The sequence below is a fragment of the Dipodomys ordii genome, unplaced genomic scaffold (assembly GCF_000151885.1).
Source record: "Dipodomys ordii isolate 6190 unplaced genomic scaffold, Dord_2.0 Scaffold12, whole genome shotgun sequence".
Taxonomy (NCBI): Eukaryota; Metazoa; Chordata; class Mammalia; order Rodentia; family Heteromyidae; genus Dipodomys; species Dipodomys ordii.
In genome coordinates this window covers 7,728,656-7,747,642 of record NW_012267228.1, presented here as the reverse complement: position 1 = coordinate 7,747,642, position 18,987 = coordinate 7,728,656, and the positions used below count along the sequence as shown (strand labels likewise).

Here is an 18,987-nt window from a genome sequence, read left to right as displayed (position 1 = left end):
TCAGGGTAATTTCTGGAGATTAACCTGAAAAAAATGTAGAAAGTCACTATTTAAGAATTGTTTTTCCTCCTCATGTTTATTTATTCATTCATTCATTTATTTATCTACTTTCGGTGGCCTTCCTGGGGCTCAAACACATGGCTTTATTTGTTCCAGGCTGGTGCTCTGCCACTTTAGCCAGACCTCCACTTCCAGTTTTTTTGGTTGTTCATTGGAGATAAGACACTGCCGGGGCTGGCTTCAAACCACAATCCTCAGATCTCAGCTTCCTAAGTAGCTAGGATTACAAGAGTGAGCCACCAGCACCAAGCTGATAACTCTTTTCAAGCATCTCATTTCACAAAATTTTGGGGTGTCAAAAGTTTGGCCCTGTGGGCGAATCATTATTGTATAGTTAGGACTTGATTTTAAAATAGTGAGGTTATTTATTATCTCCAAGTAGAATGAATCTGGATGCTTCAATTTTTTGAGATGCTTTACTTTTGATAAAGTGCATATTAGTGAAGATATAACAAGAAGAGGTTTAAGCCTGAAAGCAATTTGGGTTTGCAACTATCATTCTTATAAATGATTTTCTTATCCTAACACAGCCCTACATTCCAACTAATAATAAAGATTCACTCTGGCTGCCAGTCTATTAGACAGCCCTAACCAAAAAAACAAGCAGAATGTAAAAGCAGGGCTCTGAACTCAATAAGAATCTGATTTCCCCCTCAAGTTTCTCACCTTAGGTTGAGTATGAACAGCCTGAAGTTTACAAAGTATTACTTAATTGTACATGATTGGTCTAGCTATACTACCATTTTTATTCTTGCATGCATGCCAACTTTCTCAAGGAGTTTGAGTCACAGACATTAAAAACACTTTCAGTGACTATTTTCCCAAGGATGGTATCCAACTGGTACCATCATTTATGGCATCAGTAGATATCTTGGTTCATTAGGGATCGTCTTTTGGAGTCTCAGGTGACGCAATCTGGATGGCACTGTCAAAACTGTAACCTTTCTGGACCTCTATTAATTGGTTCAACTTAATAACGTAGCCAAGTGAGAATAACATGAACTAAGGCCTGAGCGTATGCAAGATTTCAAATTCCTTGCGATCAAAAACATACATAGTTCTGTGTTTAGCACAAAAGAAAGACTTGGTCAAATTTAATGAGGTAGTATGTGGAGGAGGGATCACATTGATTTGATAATAGTATAAATTATTATATTAGTATAAATAGTGTATAATATATAATAGTATAAAAGTATATGCTGAGACCATTTTTCATAAAGTAAGCAGAATAGTTGGTTATTCTCCCGTTTATTATCAGACAGGGGAAGGATAACAAAAAGTATTATCTCCTAGGATGGTAGGGGCATCTACCAACTATAAATAGAGGCCTGAGGATCAGATAGGTAGCATAGCCAAACAGACACAGTGGTTGCCACACAGCACCAGGCCTGAAGAACATCAGATGGAGAAACCTTAATGCTTACCATGGTCAAGCACTTTAATTCCATCTTCTGGGCCAACCCTTGCCTGTAGAATGGGTGCCATTTGCCTTTCTTTTCTTTTCTTTCTTTTTTTTTTTTTTGTCAGTCGGTCGTGGGACTTGAACTCTGGGCCTGGGCACTGCCCTCAGCTCTTCAGTTCCAGGCGAGCACTCTACCACTTGAGCCACAGTGCCACTTCTGGTTTTCGGAGTGGTTTATTGGAGATAAGAGTCTCAGGGCCTTTCCCATTCCTGCCCAGGCTGGCTTTGAACATCGATCCTCAGATCTCAGCCTTCTGAGTAGCTAGGATTACAGGCCTGGCCCATTTGCCTTTCGTGTGAGGAATCTCTCTCTCTCTCTCCTTTAGCCCTTTCTCCATCATTGCTAAGAAATAAGTGTGACCTGAAGGATTTCACTACAGATAGTGAGAATGCCCACCAGGGTCATTAATGGCTGTAGCCTTAGGATTTGGTGGTAGAGGAGGAAGACCTGCGCCATTTTGGAGCCAAGTCCATTGTCTCTGCTTCCTGACTCAGCGTGCTGGAAAGGATGCTCCGTAGAATCAACCTGTTGAGGTTTTACAAAATGTATCGTGTCATTGTGCTCCGCTCCTTGCAAGTGCTCTGTCAGAAACAGCACAGAACCCAGTAGGAGAACACAAACTGTGACTGTGGTATTCTCTTTGGTAGGGACATAAATGTACTTCTTAGTTCTGGCTGTTTCTGAGGAGAAGTCTCTTTCTGTTAGGCTCTTACTGGATCCTGATGTTATTTTTTTACATTTCAGTTTTGCTTGAAAGATACAATTCCAGTCAAAATGTAAGACTAACTACAATTACATTCTGAGTGATAAAAACATGACATTGTATTAGCAGTTTTCTGTGCTCTGAAATATTCCAGCTATAATGGTTTCTTTGCTATTTAAGTACCCAAAGAATAAAATAAATTATTGAGATCGTGGAGCTATTTTCATAGAACCTATATGGCTTCCATTTTAAAATCAATATGGCTTCCCACTTCACTGCCTACATCTCTCTAGCAACTTTATTTTGTATTTGAACTTCTGCTCAAGATCCCAACATGTGAAATATCTTAGGTAAAGAAGACTAACAATATTGATGACAACAGTGGTGATAATGATGATGATGATGGTTGCTTCTTTCATTTGTAATGAACCTACTTATTGACCAAGCGCCTTATATAGTAGCTCCTTAAGCCTCCCAGAATCCCTGTGAAATAGGTTAGCAATTATTTTTCCCATTTTACTTGAGCCGTTATAAGATGTGATCAGTAAATAGTGGAAATTGGACAGGAACACAAGTGTTATAAATAAAAGAAGTCTGTGATGATAAAAAAAAATCACAGTTCTACTTGAATTAGATTTAAGGGTTTTTTTTGACGTGATTGTTTCACAAAGAAAATTGATCATGACCATCAATAATGCCAGTTTAAGTTTACTCCATGCTTCATCGTCTATAAAAGGATTTCACAACAACATCCAGTCTCATTTGATTCTCACCACATAGCCCAGAAGGGGAGGCATCCTTCTTTTAGAGGTCAATAAACTAAGGCACAGACAGATTAAGAGATTTAGATAAAATCACACAGCAGGGATCAGCCTGAGACAACCAGGTATCAAAACTTTAGCTCTCCTGCAGTCTAGACTTCAGCCTTTCTTCTACTCTTTCTAATAGCAGCCAGAGATTCTGCCTCTTTCACTGCCCTTAGTAAAAGTGCATGTGGTGTGTGTTGTATTGAAACAAAAGAAAGAGGCCAAGAACGCAGTGATTTACAACAAAGATACAGAGAAGTCTCTTTTCTGTATCTCTAAGAACAAGGATCAGAGCTGATGATGTGGGTTCAATTCTGGCTCTGCTTCTTACAAGTGACTTTAGGTAAATCACCTAACTTCCTTGTGCTAGAGTTTCCTCATCTACAAAATAAGATAATTAGAATGTCTGCTTCCAAGGACATTAATACTGCTGTATTACTCTATCTAAAATACTTGGAAAATAACAGCCATATGCAAAATATCACTAAGTATTACACATCATCATTACCAGTGGGAGGACTGACACCGTCATGTTTAGAATGGGAAAACATGGAAAGATTAATATACCCTAAATGTTCATCCTTTGTGGGAAGAAGTTAAGAAGAGGCACAGCATTCCAAATCTAGCCTGTGGAGTAGTCACTTGTATGGGCAAGTGATCTCCAAACTTTTGATTAACAGAACTGTGAAACCAAATTCTAAGGTAGAGCACCTTTTTGTGATACTCTGTGAAGGTATCTTTGTGTTTGTGAAAAATACTTCGTTGGTGAGCGGTGCAGAAATGGTTCTGGGGGTAACTAGGCATCTATACTGGGATGTAATTAGACTTATTCATCTGCTAATCAAACATGCATTTGGCATTTGGAAAACAAATTAGCACTGTTCCACATTAGGTGATGCAAGATTTCCTTGGAGAGTCAGTCTTCATAATCCTTTAATTTAAACCGGAGAGCAATCAAAATGCTGGCTGCAAGTCAGGGTTATACAGGGAAATGTGGACTACTCCAAATATGGGTTCATTTCCCCTTTCCAAATAGGGAGCTCCAAAGTATCGGAATACCAGCACAGGCAGCTGGCTGAGGTCATGTCGAAGGGAATCAACAAGACTAGCTCAAGAATCACCTTATCTAAGTAGGTTTAAGTGCTTCCGATAAGGGTCTAGTAGACTCTTCCAGAGACCCAGGAAAGCCAGGCACCTGAGCTCTTGCCAAAGGTGGGTTCTGAAATGTTGGCATTGTTTCTTGGGCTAACCTACCTACTTTTAATAGACCGTGGCTTGCATCGCTAATGTTTTTCATCAGCCAGTGTAAAATAAATCCATTAGTCACAGTGTCCTTCATGTGATAATGCTATTTAGAGCTCATTAAAAAGTAATCGTAGCCACTTTCCTCCACTTTATCAGCAGGATTCAGCTGGTGATTTGATGATCCGAAACATCCAACTGAAGCATGCTGGGAAATATGTCTGCATTGTCCAGACAAGCGTGGACAGACTATCTGCTTCTGCAGACCTGATTGTAAGAGGTATTGAATTGTTTTTTGGTCCTTAAATATTTTTTGTGATATGTACCCTAGCAGAGTTCTAAAACCCCAGGGGTTTAAAATTATTGGAAAACAAACAAACAAACAAACAAACAGGCAGAAGCTAAGCATGCAAACAGTGGATAACAGCCAAGAGAAGTTTCCTGCACACATATTTCTCATGCCGGATTGTCAGACAATGTACTGAGCAAATCCAGTTCCTTTACCCTAAAAATAAATCCTGTCCATGCTCCAATTGTTGCCATTGAAGTTGATACGATGTTCTAGAACAACTTTTGACAAGCAAAAGCATCTACTTGTATATGTGTGTGTAGGTCTTGGGGCTTGAACTCAGGGCCTGGCTATGGTCCCTGAGTTTTTTTGTTCAAAGCTAGCTCTCAACCACTTGAGCCACAGTTCCATTTCTTGCTTTTTGGTGATTAACTGGAGATGAGAGGCACACAGACTTTCCTGCCTAGGCTGGCTTTGAATCGTGATCCTCAGATCTCAGCCTCCTGAATAGTGAGGATAAGAGGTGTGAGCCACTGGGGCCCAGCAAAAGCATCTGTGTTAAAAGGGATCCATCCAGATATACCGTGGGGGTTTCATCTAGGTTAAACCTCATGGATTCTTTTTTTTTTCTTGGTGTCCAGTCATGGAGCCTGAACTCTGGGCCTGGGCGCTGTCCCTCAGCTCTTCAGCTCAAGGCTAGCGCTCTACCACTTGAGCCACAACGCCACTTCCGGCTTTTTTCTTTTTGCTTATGTGGTGCTGAGGAATCGAACCCAGGGCCTCATGCATGCAAGGCAAGCGCTCTACCACTGAGCCACCTTCCCAGCCCCCACATGGATTCTTTAATCCACTAGTAAAACAGTAGCCTAAGTAAATCGATCATTAGATTTTTCCCCCCAGTTTTATGTCCCCCACACACAAATTTACAGGACTACCCAGGTTTAAAAATATGGTTTTGTAGGAAGATAACCCCCGATTGACTGAGACATAGCAAGTAAGGTTGGACCTGGTGTCAAAATTAATATTATGAGACGTTCCTGAGTAACTGCTTAAATGGCAGTACGTGGAGCTAACAACAGACGCCCTGAGCGGACGCCATGGGTCATATCATGGTCATATCATATTCCAAGCCATAGCAAAGAAATGGGTCAAAAGAACTATAAATGGACTTTGAAGAAATATTTTAAAGGGAAAGGAAAAATCTTAATACTCCAGGCACACGTCTGACCATTCCTATGCATTCTCCCCAGTTCTCTGAAGCATTAAAAATGAAGCGACATGGGAGGTATGGCTCAGTTGGTAGAGTACTAGCCAATGAGCAAGAGCATCAAGCACCAAGTTCAAGTCCTGGTCAAGTAAGCCTGGGGCTGTATCTCAGTGGTAACACATCTGGCTAACGTACATAGGGATTGGGTTCAATCCCTAGACCACAAAAATACTAAAATAAAAACAAAGCAAACTCAGAACAAGAAAATAAGCTCCCGGCTCGCAAGCTGCTGCTTCTTAGAATCCTTGGCAAAGGAGCACATCTTTGGAGTCCACTGCAGAACTTAGAGTGCAAGGAAACTTCTTTTTTAAGTCCGGAGTTGGAGGCAGAGTGAATCTGAGTATGTAGGGACCAACAAAACAATCTTACTGCGACCTCTCGGCAGAATGTGGGGAGAAATGGAAAGGGATTCAAAACTTAAAGTCACTATCAAGAGAAGGTAAACGAAAATAGCCTCAGGACTCATATGGTTACCTTTAAATGACTTATCACACCTTTCAGTTAAGTTGCAGATAGGAGCCAGAAAAGGGGGGGCGGGGGGAGAGGTCGTGCTCAGAGAATAACTTACAGAAATACGTGTGTTTCCATTTAAAAAATATATACCAGAATCAGTCTGCTCTCCCCTTGGGGACAAAAAGAATTCTGTTACTAGAAATTTATCTTCTATTTAATTAGGATAATGTTCAGATCAGCAGTTTAAGCACCAATAAATTACACTAATAAATATTTAAATCAGTAATACTTGAAGTTCTTAAATGATATTGTATACTTCATTTCACAGAAAATAACATTGAATGCCAAGAGGAATTTGCTAACGCAGTCTAAAAGAAAATCTAGTTGCACCGGTTAATAAGGCCAATAAATTAATATGTCGTTTAAAACCATAATCTTTTGTTTTATCTCTTCCTTCTCTGACCTTGCAGCTTTTCCGCCCATTAGGTAGAGAGAGGAGGCAGAAGTTTGCTTTACTACCCTGCAAGACAATTGCATAGTTGAAAATGGCGTAGCATGGAGTATAGGTTCTGGACCTGATTTGTCTTGTGCTTATTTATTTTATCTTTAGCTATGTAAGGGCCCCCAGAAATTCTCCCTTCCCTGAGCCATAGCATATTCTAGCATGCAAACACTCGTTCCTTTTGCTATTGCCTGAAACAAAAGCAAACAAACAAAAATCTGTGGGACTCCAACAACGTTATATCATGTTTGTCCTCTAATATTTATCATTTTGAATTAATCATCTAAATGAAAGAAACCTTCTGTAAATTGGAGCTATACATTTGATGGGGGGTGGGTGGAAGAAAAGTTTTGTTTTTTTTTAAAAAGCCAGACAATAGCCTGAAACTCCTCTCTTTTCTCCAGGGACCAAATCTATACCCCTGCTTGAAGGGTGGGCCACAAAGATCTCACATGTATTCTTTAATGAGTTGGGGAACAAAAATGCTTTTCCTTTCATGGGACTTTGATTCTAAAGGCCACTACAAAGCAGTGTCCATAAAGAAAAAGGGTGCAAATCCTAAGTTGAGAAAGCTGGTCAGAAAAACACAAACAGGAAGAATAGCTTATTTTCCCGGTGTACATGGTAACAGGGCTCTCCAAAGACCAGAGGTTACCTTGACCCTCCCCAGGTGACATCAGATTGTCATGCTGAAATGTCACCGTGGACAATTAATCCATTCTAGCATACAGATTTGCAGACATTTTCACTCAGGGGTGGGAAGGAGAAGCTAAATTTAGTCTCACCTGCAAGTCTACAAAAATGATTTGGGGGGAGGGGAGAGAGAGAGAGAGAGAATATGAATATGGTAGAGCATCATGTAGAGTAAGAGTAAATTCCAGAAGTCTTCCTTTGGGAAATTGCCATTTACTCCCTGCCCCCGCCCACCACCACCACCACCCGGAGGTCTGTCTTTTCTTCCCCTGTCACTGGAACATGACACAGTTAGGAGTACTTGTCATCGCTGAACTGTGCTTCGCAAGTCTCTCCTAGGACTCAATCCTTTGATCCATCTAATGGAAATGAAATATCGTTTGAATTGCATTTTGCTGACTGGCCAGAGCTTTCCATGTGGAAAACTAGGATGGCTTCAGGACTGTTGTCTTCACTTGCCTGTTACTCTCCATCTTTCCATTGCTTTATGATTTCTCATCCTTTAGTTAAACTGGATTTATTCCCACTTTCAATGGTGGAAGTGCATGGACAGAAACCATAAGCATCAGGAGCCTGGGTAGCAAAATACAAGCCTGACTGACAGGTAGAAACCACATAAGAGGGTGTCCAGACTCCATCCTAGCTTCAAAATTGCATTAGGGAAGGGAGGGGCTTATCACAATGGCGCACTGGCTGTGGTCCCAATGGTGTGTCTTGCAGAGATGGATGGAGGGGGAGGGGAGGTGGACGTTAATAATTACAAGTGCAGCAGAATGTGCAATGCAACCCTGTCACACTCCAAACCTTCAAAGCTACATCTGCTCTCCTGTACATCCTCCGTGAGAGAAATGCCCGTTTCCAGCCGACTGTAATCTTCATGCAATCAGAGGCGATGCCTACCTTCTGTCACTGCTCTGTCCCCAGACACAGTATGTCTGGCCCACAGCAGAAACTCGTAAATACATGATAAATGGAGACATGAAGTTGAGCCTTTTCGATGCCTAGCATCAAAACGAACATTCCACTGCAATGCTATGTTTACCTAATAGTATTTCCTCCTAATCTCTGAGCCACCAGGAGGAAGGGACACGCCTCATTCCTCTCTGTAGCTTTAGAGTCCAGCAGAGCTGCTGGAAGTCAGCAGGTGTTCAGAAAAGAAGTTGATTGAGTGATGATGATGATGATGCATGAGTGGATGAATTGGTGTTTAAGTGAGTCAGCTCCCTGCTAAAGTGACTGGATCATACACACGCACATTTGAACCCCCCGCTGTGGTTCTAAGAGTCTGGCTTTTTCCCAGGTCCTCCTGGTCCCCCAGAGGCTGTGACCATTGATGAAATCACAGACACCACTGCTCAGCTTTCCTGGAGAGCCGGGCCTGACAACCACAGCCCCGTCACCATGTATGTCATCCAAGCCAGGACTCCGTTCTCCGTGGGCTGGCAAGCAGTCAATACAGGTATCGTATTGGAGGCTGGGTGCTGGTATCTCTCTGGGTCTTCTGGAACTCAGCATGATGGACAATAGCAGAAGCCAAGGGACATCTGAGTAGACACAGCTCCCAAGAACACCTATGGCTATGTCTCCAAGATCAGTGCTATCTGTACTGGCATTTGTTGTATGTTTGCTTCCTTACCAGCTCACATTTAAGTATTTGTTTCACTCATCCTAAACAAGAGTATTGCAGATGCTTAGGTCTGCCATGCTGGTTCTGTTTGAACTTACATTTCAAATTGATAAAATGCACGAGTTGGTTCTGTTTGAACTTACATTTCAAATTGATAAAATGCACGAGTCTGCCTATTATCTGAGATTATCTGTGTGTGTCACTGTGGTAGCCTAGGGAAAGGTAGTGGTGTGTGCAATCCCACAATCACAATCTTGGGAGAATTTTTTTTTTGGTAGTACTGAAGTTTGAACTCAGCACCACATGCTTTTCTAGGCAGACACTTTATCACTTGAACCATAAGCCGGCTTGATAGTCAGACTTCGTAAAGTTTATACATAACTTCCCAGAAAACAGTATCTAAAGAATTTAGAGAGACTATTCACTTGCTATCCTATTTTTTTTCAGATTGATATATTTGGGAATGCTGAGATGTAAGAATTTTTTTTTGGTGCACCAAGGAGGGTCTCTTTTACAGTAAAAATTATGACATGAGGTCTGTTGTTTCAGGGAATAAACTAAACAAAGAAAAATGATAACTTACATGCATTTTCTCTCTCTCCCTTCCTTCCTTCTTTCCTTCTTTCCTTCCTTCCTTCCTCTCTCTCCCCCTCTCTCTCTTTCTCTCTCTGTCTTTATTTTTATTTATTTTTTAGAGATGTAAGAATTTTAATCTGCTTTATAAGTCTAGTGCCTTAATAAAGCCATAATTATTAGTATCACTGATATTTCCATCCTCTTTCTGTTTCAAGTTATTTATTCTACATACTTAATTTTTTTAGTGCCACAATAACTTCTCTTTGGGGTTTTAAGTAATTCTTTAATCATTTCCATCTCTGTCAATATTTTATTTTTTTCATGTAGATTTCCTCTAAGGAAAAAAAATGGACAAATCATTCCTGCAAGCAAGATTCACAGGCCTTTAGTCCCCAAGGGAAGGCCGGGTGGCCTTGATGCCTTGAACTAGAAATAAATGGAGTGAAAGACCCGATTTCATACAATATACATAATTGTATAGTGATGTTGCAACCCCAATTGTTTGCTCTTAATTTTAGCTTTTCAAACATCAGAAATGGCCAGGGGCTAGTGGCTCATGCCTGTCATCCTAGCTACTTGAGAAGCTGAAGTCAGGAAAATCATGGTTTCAGCCAGCCTTGTCAGGAAAGTCCAAGAGACTCCATCAATCTGGGCCTCGTGGCACGTGTATGTTATCTCAGCTATGAAGGGAAGCCTAGAATTGATGTATCTTGGTCCAAGTGAATGTCTGCGAAGGAAGCAAGTTCCTACCTCAAAAATCAGCAGTTACAGACATGGCTTGCTGGCAGACACCTGCCTAGAAAGTGCGAGGCCCTGAGTTCAAACCTTACCACTGCCAAAAAAGAAAAGAAAAAAACACTTCAGAAATGAATAGGTTTATGTATTTTTCTCTGTATTTACCTACTTCCTGTTGAATCTCAGAATAATTTTCAAAAGAAAGTGAAGAAAAACTTGGAAGTCAAGACCACAAATTCTAGTGTTGATTGTACTAATCATCAGATCTTTACATACTTTGATTTTTCTCTCCTAGGAGCATAGTGAGAATAAAAGTGTGCCTGACAATATATGAAAAAGATAGGAAAGCATGTTAGCCATCACAATAATGATTATAGTCAAGTAGCTTACGGCCTTTGAAACGAGTCTTACATCATCTCCCTGTATCTGACTTGAGTGTATTATTAAACATACAGAGTTCTGGGATTACTTCACTGTAACAGAAGTTTTTATATCTATGGTCAGCTACCTACCATCTCCTAAATGAGATAATGATGACAATGGTTAGAGGGATAGTTGGATATGTAGATGGAGAGATAGAAGAATAGTTGGGTGGGTGGATGAGTAGATGGACAAATGGATAGATGAATGGATGGATGGACAGATGGGTGGATGGATGGATGATGAGTGGATAGATGGATGGAAAGGTGGGTGTATAGGTGGATGGGTGAGTGAATGGATAGATGGGTGTATGGATAGATGGACGGATAGATAGGTGGACGGGTGGATGGATGGATGGATGGAAAGGTGGGTGTATAGGTGGATGGGTGAGTGAATGGATAGATGGGTGTATGGATAGATGGACGGATAGATAGGTGGACGGGTGGATGGATGGATGGATGGATGGATGGATGGATGGATGGATGGATGGATGGGTGGATGGATGGATGGATGGATGGTGTCTGCATTTGTTTTCTGGGAATCCTGTGAAACCTTCTCACCTTCTGATTTGTTTCAGTCCCAGAACTCATTGATGGGAAGACATTCACAGCAACGGTGGTGGGTTTGAACCCCTGGGTTGAGTATGAATTCCGCACCGTGGCAGCCAACGTGATTGGCATTGGGGAGCCCAGTCGGCCCTCAGAGAAACGGAGGACAGAAGAAGCCCGTGAGTAGCACCCAGGATGCACATCGTCCGCTGTGGCAGCTCCTGAAATGTAGGAAGAGACCTTGCATTCTTCTGCTCTTTTAACCCCAAGTGAAATCCAGATTCACATTCCCACACCCATCCCCTGAAATCATTGTAAAACTCAGAAATCAGAGTAGAGACTCAGCTTCATTGAATCCACTAGTGTAGCAAGACATTGTCTGTGCTTAATTCTTTCATGTCTGTCTTTTTGTTTGTTTTTTTAATTTGTGTTACCAAAAAAATCATGAACGGCAAAGGAAAATGTCTTCAGGCATGTTCACTAGGTTTTTGTTCCAGATGCTAAGACTGAGAACATCCTGCGAAGAGCTTGAATAAAAACAGGGAGAGAATAATGTTACCATGCATACAGGTAGAAGGCAAATGATTCTTGAAAGCATAACAAGATCTTAGGCAAATCAGAAATTGTACCTTCCTTTCCAAAAAAAAAAGTAAATTCATCTAGCTATGTCCTTGGCTCTAGCCAAGGGGAAGTACCCACTGATGAGGTACATTTCCCAGCAAAGACATTTTTAAATTCTGCCTTTCTGTGAATCTTTCCATTACAGGAAGACATGGCGAACCCCGTGCCTGCTTTCCTGCCCTGTCCAAAACAACTACTTAATTAAATCCACTCAACCCTCCTGAGGAGGAAATGAGCCAGATTTCCCCACTTTTACAGAGAAAACTGGGGATCCAAGAGGTTAAGCACAGGGAGCCCGGGGTCAGTCTATGGCTTCCACTTGCATCAACACCCAGCTCACAATTCTCCTTCTGAGAAGCCATTAGCCCGCCCCCCATCCCAGCAGCCTGCTACTTCAGAACACTGCTGCATTGCTCCATTCTGTCTGTGCTATGTTCACTGGCTGTTGACACTGATCTGTGATCCTTTTCTGTGTGCTCTCACGCCAACGAGATTGTAAGCTCTTTGTGGGCATAGTTCCTCGTCTTTCCTATGTGTACCATGACATGGTTAATAAATGACTAAACCACAATTGAGGACCTACCAGCACATCTCAGTCCTTTCTTCTTTCCTGGAACCCTTTGGTCTCTAGGGATGGAGCTGAACAATTGGTAAGATAGGCCAATCCCATTGGTACCTCGTTGAGTGGGAAACAGGTAAAGAATAGCCATCTCCTTGCTACATTTTGCTTCCCTCCAGAGCATGCCCAAAGTCCCTTGCTCATGCTGCTTCTGAGCTCTATAGACAGAGATGTAGGAGTCTGAGTATCCTGGCCCTCACTCACCATTACCACCTGATGTAACTTGTTTTTTTGTCTCCTGCACAGTCCCTGAAGTCACGCCAGCTAACGTCAGTGGTGGCGGAGGCAGCAAATCTGAACTGGTTATAACTTGGGAGGTAAATGAATGGCAGAAGAGAAGGGACATATATCCTGTCTAGGCCACATTGTTATTGTCCGCCATGTCAAATATTATTTCTCAGAGTTAAAAATCCATTAAAGTGCCAATATGTCCTCTCCCGTAGCTAATGGCTAGCAGGAAATAAAGGTGTTGGCCCATGCATTGTCAAGGCAAGTTTTAATTTCATACATCACAGGAAAATAAACAATCATAAAAGGGAAGATAGCACAAAAAAAATTTAAAGTCAAGTTGAGAGAAAACCAGTAGGGTTTTTGCTGTTGTTGTTGTTGTTGTTGTTTTTCTTCCTGAATTGCTCCCTGACCAATTGATTGAGAACGACTGCCAGCAATAAATTCAGCAAGCCAGCGTGATTTCCTGGCGGTTGGCTTCGCTACTGGATTATGAGATATTTCTTTAAATAACCTGGAGGAAGGTTCATCACCAATTTATTAAAAATTGATTTTGTGAGAGGAGGTAGGAAACACCAAAAAGGGTCTTTAATGTGTTTGAAAATTTCTAGACAATCACTCCAGAAATGAAAAGCTTTCCCATAGCCAGAGATCCGCAGTAAAACAAACCCTCCCCTCACACACAGCTGAGCTCTTGGGGTGCGGAGGGAGACATATCTCACCTGCACCACGCTGGTGTTTCTTCCTTCCATGAGATCTTTTGTCTACTTGGCAGTTGGAGGAAGATTAGTATTTGTGCATAGTAGGAGCATTCGTTTTTAAGGGGCTCACTTGTCTACTTAATTTCTCTCTCTTTGAGGTCTTTAACAAGAATGGGGGAGTGACTTCATCTAAGCCAAGCTTTTCTTTCTTTCCCCCCCCCTTTTAAACTCCCTCCAATCTAACACCTCACAGATACACAAGGCAGACTGAAGGACAAATTTAAAAGACCCTTGACACACTCCTAAAGATGCCTGTAAAAAACGGAGACCAGAGTATTGGTGGGAAGGATAGGCAGTATTGGCATCTGGACACGCTCTGTTGGTTTCTAATCACCGACTCTTCCTTTCCCAGACGGTCCCCGAGGAATTACAGAATGGCCGGGGCTTTGGCTATGTGGTGGCCTTCCGGCCACATGGCAAAATGATCTGGATGCTCACCGTCCTGGCCTCGGCCGATGCCTCCAGATATGTGTTCAGGAATGAGAGCGTGCGCCCTTTCTCTCCCTTTGAGGTGAAAGTGGGCGTCTTCAACAATAAAGGAGAAGGGCCGTTCAGCCCCACAACGCTGGTGTATTCAGCTGAAGAAGGTATGGCTCGCGCTACCTCCACGTGAATATTCCTTCCGGGTGCCAATGGTTTGCCTTGTAGGATAGGCAACAAATGTCAAATACAGAATGCATGTCAACTGAAGGCATGTTCCCATGTGAGAAAAATATATTGTTAAAAAAAAGTTCATTATTCACTACCCATCTCTTGAAAAAAAACTACAACTCTGACCCAGAATAATGTTGCACACCTATAATCCTGGTAACTTGGGAGGCCAAGATGGCAGGATTGTGAGTTCAGGGCCAACCTTGAAGAGACTTCGAAGCCAAATTGGGCTATCTAGTGAGATTGTGACTCCAGAACAGGAGCAACAACAAGCAATTTAACATAAAAACACAGAATTTCACATTACAAGTGCCACAAAGTTCGTGTGTGTGTGTGTGTGTGTGTGTGTGTGTGTAATGGTATCACTACTTTGAAAAGAATTCTATTTTACACCTTTAGATGAATGTTGTTAGTCATACAGCTTACCCTAACTGACTAGAGAACAAAGCCAACCATGGAACTGCACATGCGCACTAACCCACTGCCAGACATACTGTCATATGGTTCTCAGGAAGCCTCCAGTACAGCCTGCATTGTTCTTGGAGTTTGTTACTGGATGGTGAAACCATATTAAAGCATGTGAAAGTTGAGTTATCAGTGGAGGGTTAATGAAGAAGTAATTCATTCTTGTCCCCAGTAGAGAAATCATCTCCGTACATCCTGCCCCATTCCCTGCCTCTCTGTCTCCTCATCTCCTCTTGCTCTTTGCTGCATAATCCACGTCCAACCCACCTCCCAAGGATGTGCAGCCCTCCCAGGGCATTAGCCCTTTGCATGGGCATCAGTTTGTCTTGTTGCCTTCTTGTCCACTCTGAATTTCCATTCACCCTCCAATCTCCCCTTGAACCTCTGAGGCCTTCTTATCATTTGTAGAACAGCTGAATAGAAGAATTGCTTCTCTTTCTTCTCATTCATCTGTGTTGTTTACTAGCATAGCACTTACAAGGTTTATAGAATTTTCATATCCCTTTATTATAATTCTGCTCTTACTGTATTGTAAATTTGGAATTTTGGTGGGATGTGTTCATGATGGTCTGTTTCCTGAAGATGGGTCATTTGTTTATTTATCTATCCATCCATTGTATAGTGATTTTAATACATCCAGAATTAATTGACACATACATAGAATCTTGAATAGTGATGAGTTGCCAGAGGGCCCTTTGTCCAATGTTTCCTGGTGTTTGATGTGCAATCCAGAAAGATAGGACGCTGACTGCAAATGAGGAACTTAAAAGCATCAAATAGTTATGTCTTGCTTTAATCAGAGAAATATCAAGCTATCAAGTACAAGATCTTATAGATGTCATTGTTTGCAACATGGCTATACTAGGTTTCTCTCTAAGAAGACCATTGAAAGGAAAGTTTTGCATACAAATCATACTCAGCTCTGGCTGAAATCGGGGGAAAAAAACGATTGAAATTTGTAAAATTGTCCAGCCTACCCTTTGCAGCTGAAGACACCGATATGTGATTGTGTAACTGACTTGGCCATGATTATAGACACTAATGTAGAACTAAACACCAAGGTTTCTTCAATTGTAATCAAATTGTGTGTGTGTGTGTGTGTGTGTGTGTGTGTGTGTGTGTCTGTCTGTCTGTGTGTCTGTGTCTGTGCGTGTCTGTGTCTGTGCGTGTCTGTGTCTGTGTATCTGTGTGTGTGTGCTGGCACCAGGGCCTGAATTCAGGACCTTGAGTTCTCCCTCAGTGTTTCTACTCAAAGCTGCCATTTTTCCACTTGAGCCACATCTCCACTTCCTTTTGTTTTTCTGGTTAATTGAAGATAGGAGTCTCAGGAACGATTCTGCCCAGGCTGCCTTTAAATCATTATTCTCAGAACTCAGCCTCCCAAATAGTAAGGATTTCAGGCATGAGCCACCAGTACCCAGCTTAATGAAATCATTTGACTGTCATTTTCCTTTACCTCTCTCATTTTTACAATCCAGTGGCAAGGACTATTCCTTATGACAAATACAAATTCAATTTGAAAAGATCTGTGTTAAAAGATCTGTGTGTCTCCTTGAAAAGGTGACATATAATTCTGGTCCTGGGTTACTTCAAATCCACTGACCCCCAATTTCAGAATCCAAAGACTTTGGACAAATCTCTTTACTACCACCCCCCTCTTCTCACCCCTCTCCCCTATCCCCACCATCACCCCCACAGAGAGTGATCCTTGCTCCCCTGAAAACAGAAAGTTGGTCTTACAGTCATTTTCTTTATACCTTTTATGTCATATTTGTTCTGACACAACTGAGAGAATAATAACTGCTGCATTCATTCATCCGCAGAGCCCACCAAACCACCAGCCAGCATCTTTGCCAGAAGTCTTTCTGCCACAGATATTGAAGTTTTCTGGGCCTCTCCCCTAGGGAAGAATAGAGGACGGATTCAAGGTTATGAGGTAACAAAGAGATATGTGTCTTAAATCCAAACCCCTCAATCACCCCTCCGGGACACATTTTGATGGAGAAGAGAGCCACATTGCCATACATGGGCATTTATTTCAGACGCCTGGCTTCTAACCCAGTATCAGTGGACACGGTATCATCTCAGGCGTGTGTGAGGATGTGCTTTGCCTGTGTTCCACTCCAGTGGCATTTTTTTTCAAAATCTATGTCATTCGGAGGAGACTTTATTACTATGGGTAAGGCCCCAAAGTGTACACACTTTTTTTTGTTCTGTTTTGTTTTGTTTTTGTCAGTTGTGGGGCTTGAACTCTGGACCTGGGCATTGCTCTTCAGCTCAAGGCTAGCACTCTTCCACTTTATTTAGCCACGGCACCACTTCTGGTTATCTGGTGGTTAAGTGAAAAGCCTCATGGACTCTCCTGCCCAGGCTGGCTTTGAACCTCAATCCTCAGATCTCAGCCTCCTGAGTAGCTAGGATGACAGGCATGAGCCACCTGGGCCTGGCTACACACCTCTTTTTGTAATCCTGCAATCTCTGTTCATGAATTGAGACCTTGCACAGAAATAGGATCGCTTGGTGACATTAGAAATATTCCTCACTGAATGTGTTCTCCAAGACCTTTTGTTATGTTTTGTTTTAATTTTCTCAGGTAAAATATTGGAGACATGACGACAAGGAAGAAAATGCTAGAAAAATACGCACAGTTGGAAATCAGACATCCACAAAAATCACCAACTTAAAAGGCAGTGCGCTATATCACTTGGCTGTCAAGGCGTATAATTCGGCGGGGACAGGCCCTTCTAGTGCTACAGTCAATGTCACCACTAGAAAGCCACGTAAGAGCAAACTGGGAGGGGAACAGATTCATCAAACGTATCCTAAATTCATTCTTTCTCCCCCCCCCCCATCTCCCAGGGATCATTTGCATACTAATTGGTGTCATTATGTGGATTCAAATTCACCTTAGCATTTTAACTGAACCTTTTAGAATATCGTGTCAAACTCATTGCTCCAGAGGACAGAAAGATAAATGTTTCCCTCCTCCCAGGGAAGGGCTACTTCTTTTAGCTATAAATGTGAGGTGACCAATTGAATCTTTTTTCCATTTGCAATGTGGTATCTTGTCAGATTTCAGTGACCTTGAAGACACATATTAGTGCAATAGCCCATTAAATTGCCTCTACTCTTGAATTCTAGTGAGGAGAGATTCGTCAGAATCTATTGAGATTTAATAATGTGTGACTTCGTATATCTTAATCTTTTTTTTTTTTTAACAGCACCCAGCCAACCCCCTGGAAACATCATATGGAATTCATCGGACTCCAAAATTATCCTGAACTGGGATCAAGTGAAGGCTCTGGATAATGAGTCAGAAGTAAAAGGATACAAAGTGGGTCATTTCTTTTTGCAGACACACCTAGCTCTGCTGTTAGTAGGAACCATGTTCTCACACGAATCATATGATCCATGATCTTGTGTGTATTCCCCCTCCCCCAGCGATGCTTTCCTTTTCAGGAATCTCTGCTCTACACTAGTTTGGTCTGTTTGAAATCTGACCAGGATTTAAATAATCAACCATGCCAGACAGCTTTCCATTACCATAACAAATCCCTGAGATAATCAGTTTAGGAAGAAGAAACTGACTCCTAATCTTGGAGGTTTCAGTCCCTGGTTGTTTGGGGCCTAGAGTAAGGACATCATGGGAAGGAACCTGTTGTAGAGGAAATCATGGCGGCTAGAAAACAGAGAGAAAGAGGAGGAGACCAGGGTCCCACACTTTCTTCAAGGACATGCCCCCTACAAGGCCACAAACCTCCCCCTGAGCCCCAGCTGTTTGAGGGTTTCACCCTTTCCCAATAGTACCATGACTGGGTGTGAATTCTTTAACTCATGGCCTTTCAGTGGGACACATATGCTGCCATTACTTTAGCTATAATGTTAGGCCCAGGTATCATTATTCAGAAACACTGTGGTTGAGTCTTTACTAAATCCTGAAGAACCACTGCTTTGTTCAATCTTACATCAGTTATATTTTTCAAATCAACAATACTAACTTCCCAGTGTCACTACTGCATCATGACTTTGTTCATATGTTTTTGTTGCTAAGAGCTTTTCAGAACATTTGATTACCTCATCTAATCAATACTGTCTTGTCTTTAAACAGAAAACAAAAAGAAAATGTGTGTAGATTTGTGGCATTCTGAGCACTTTGGCTACATATTAGCTTTCAACTACCACCTAATGAACTACCTCCAAACCAGGGACTAAAGCATCAGGAGATCAGTTTCTTGATTCTCGCACCTGTACTAGACTA

General features: G+C 41.8%; 1 protein-coding gene across 2 annotated transcripts in view; it reads left to right on the top strand.

The window, feature by feature from the left end:
- Cntn4 (contactin 4) overlaps positions 1-18,987 on the top strand; it is a 456,937-nt gene that overhangs the window by 427,255 nt on the left and 10,695 nt on the right. The window contains exons 13-20 of one of the 2 annotated variants that reach the window (XM_013010395.1): positions 4,434-4,554; positions 8,779-8,937; positions 11,414-11,563; positions 12,871-12,941; positions 13,966-14,200; positions 16,553-16,665; positions 17,323-17,509; positions 17,951-18,063. In XM_013010395.1, coding sequence (XP_012865849.1) covers positions 4,434-4,554; positions 8,779-8,937; positions 11,414-11,563; positions 12,871-12,941; positions 13,966-14,200; positions 16,553-16,665; positions 17,323-17,509; positions 17,951-18,063 — 1,149 coding nt within the window. Of the gene's footprint in view, positions 1-4,433; positions 4,555-8,778; positions 8,938-11,413; positions 11,644-12,870; positions 12,942-13,965; positions 14,201-16,552; positions 16,666-17,322; positions 17,510-17,950; positions 18,064-18,987 lie in introns of those variants that run through there. The other variant, XM_013010396.1, reaches the window with a different exon arrangement.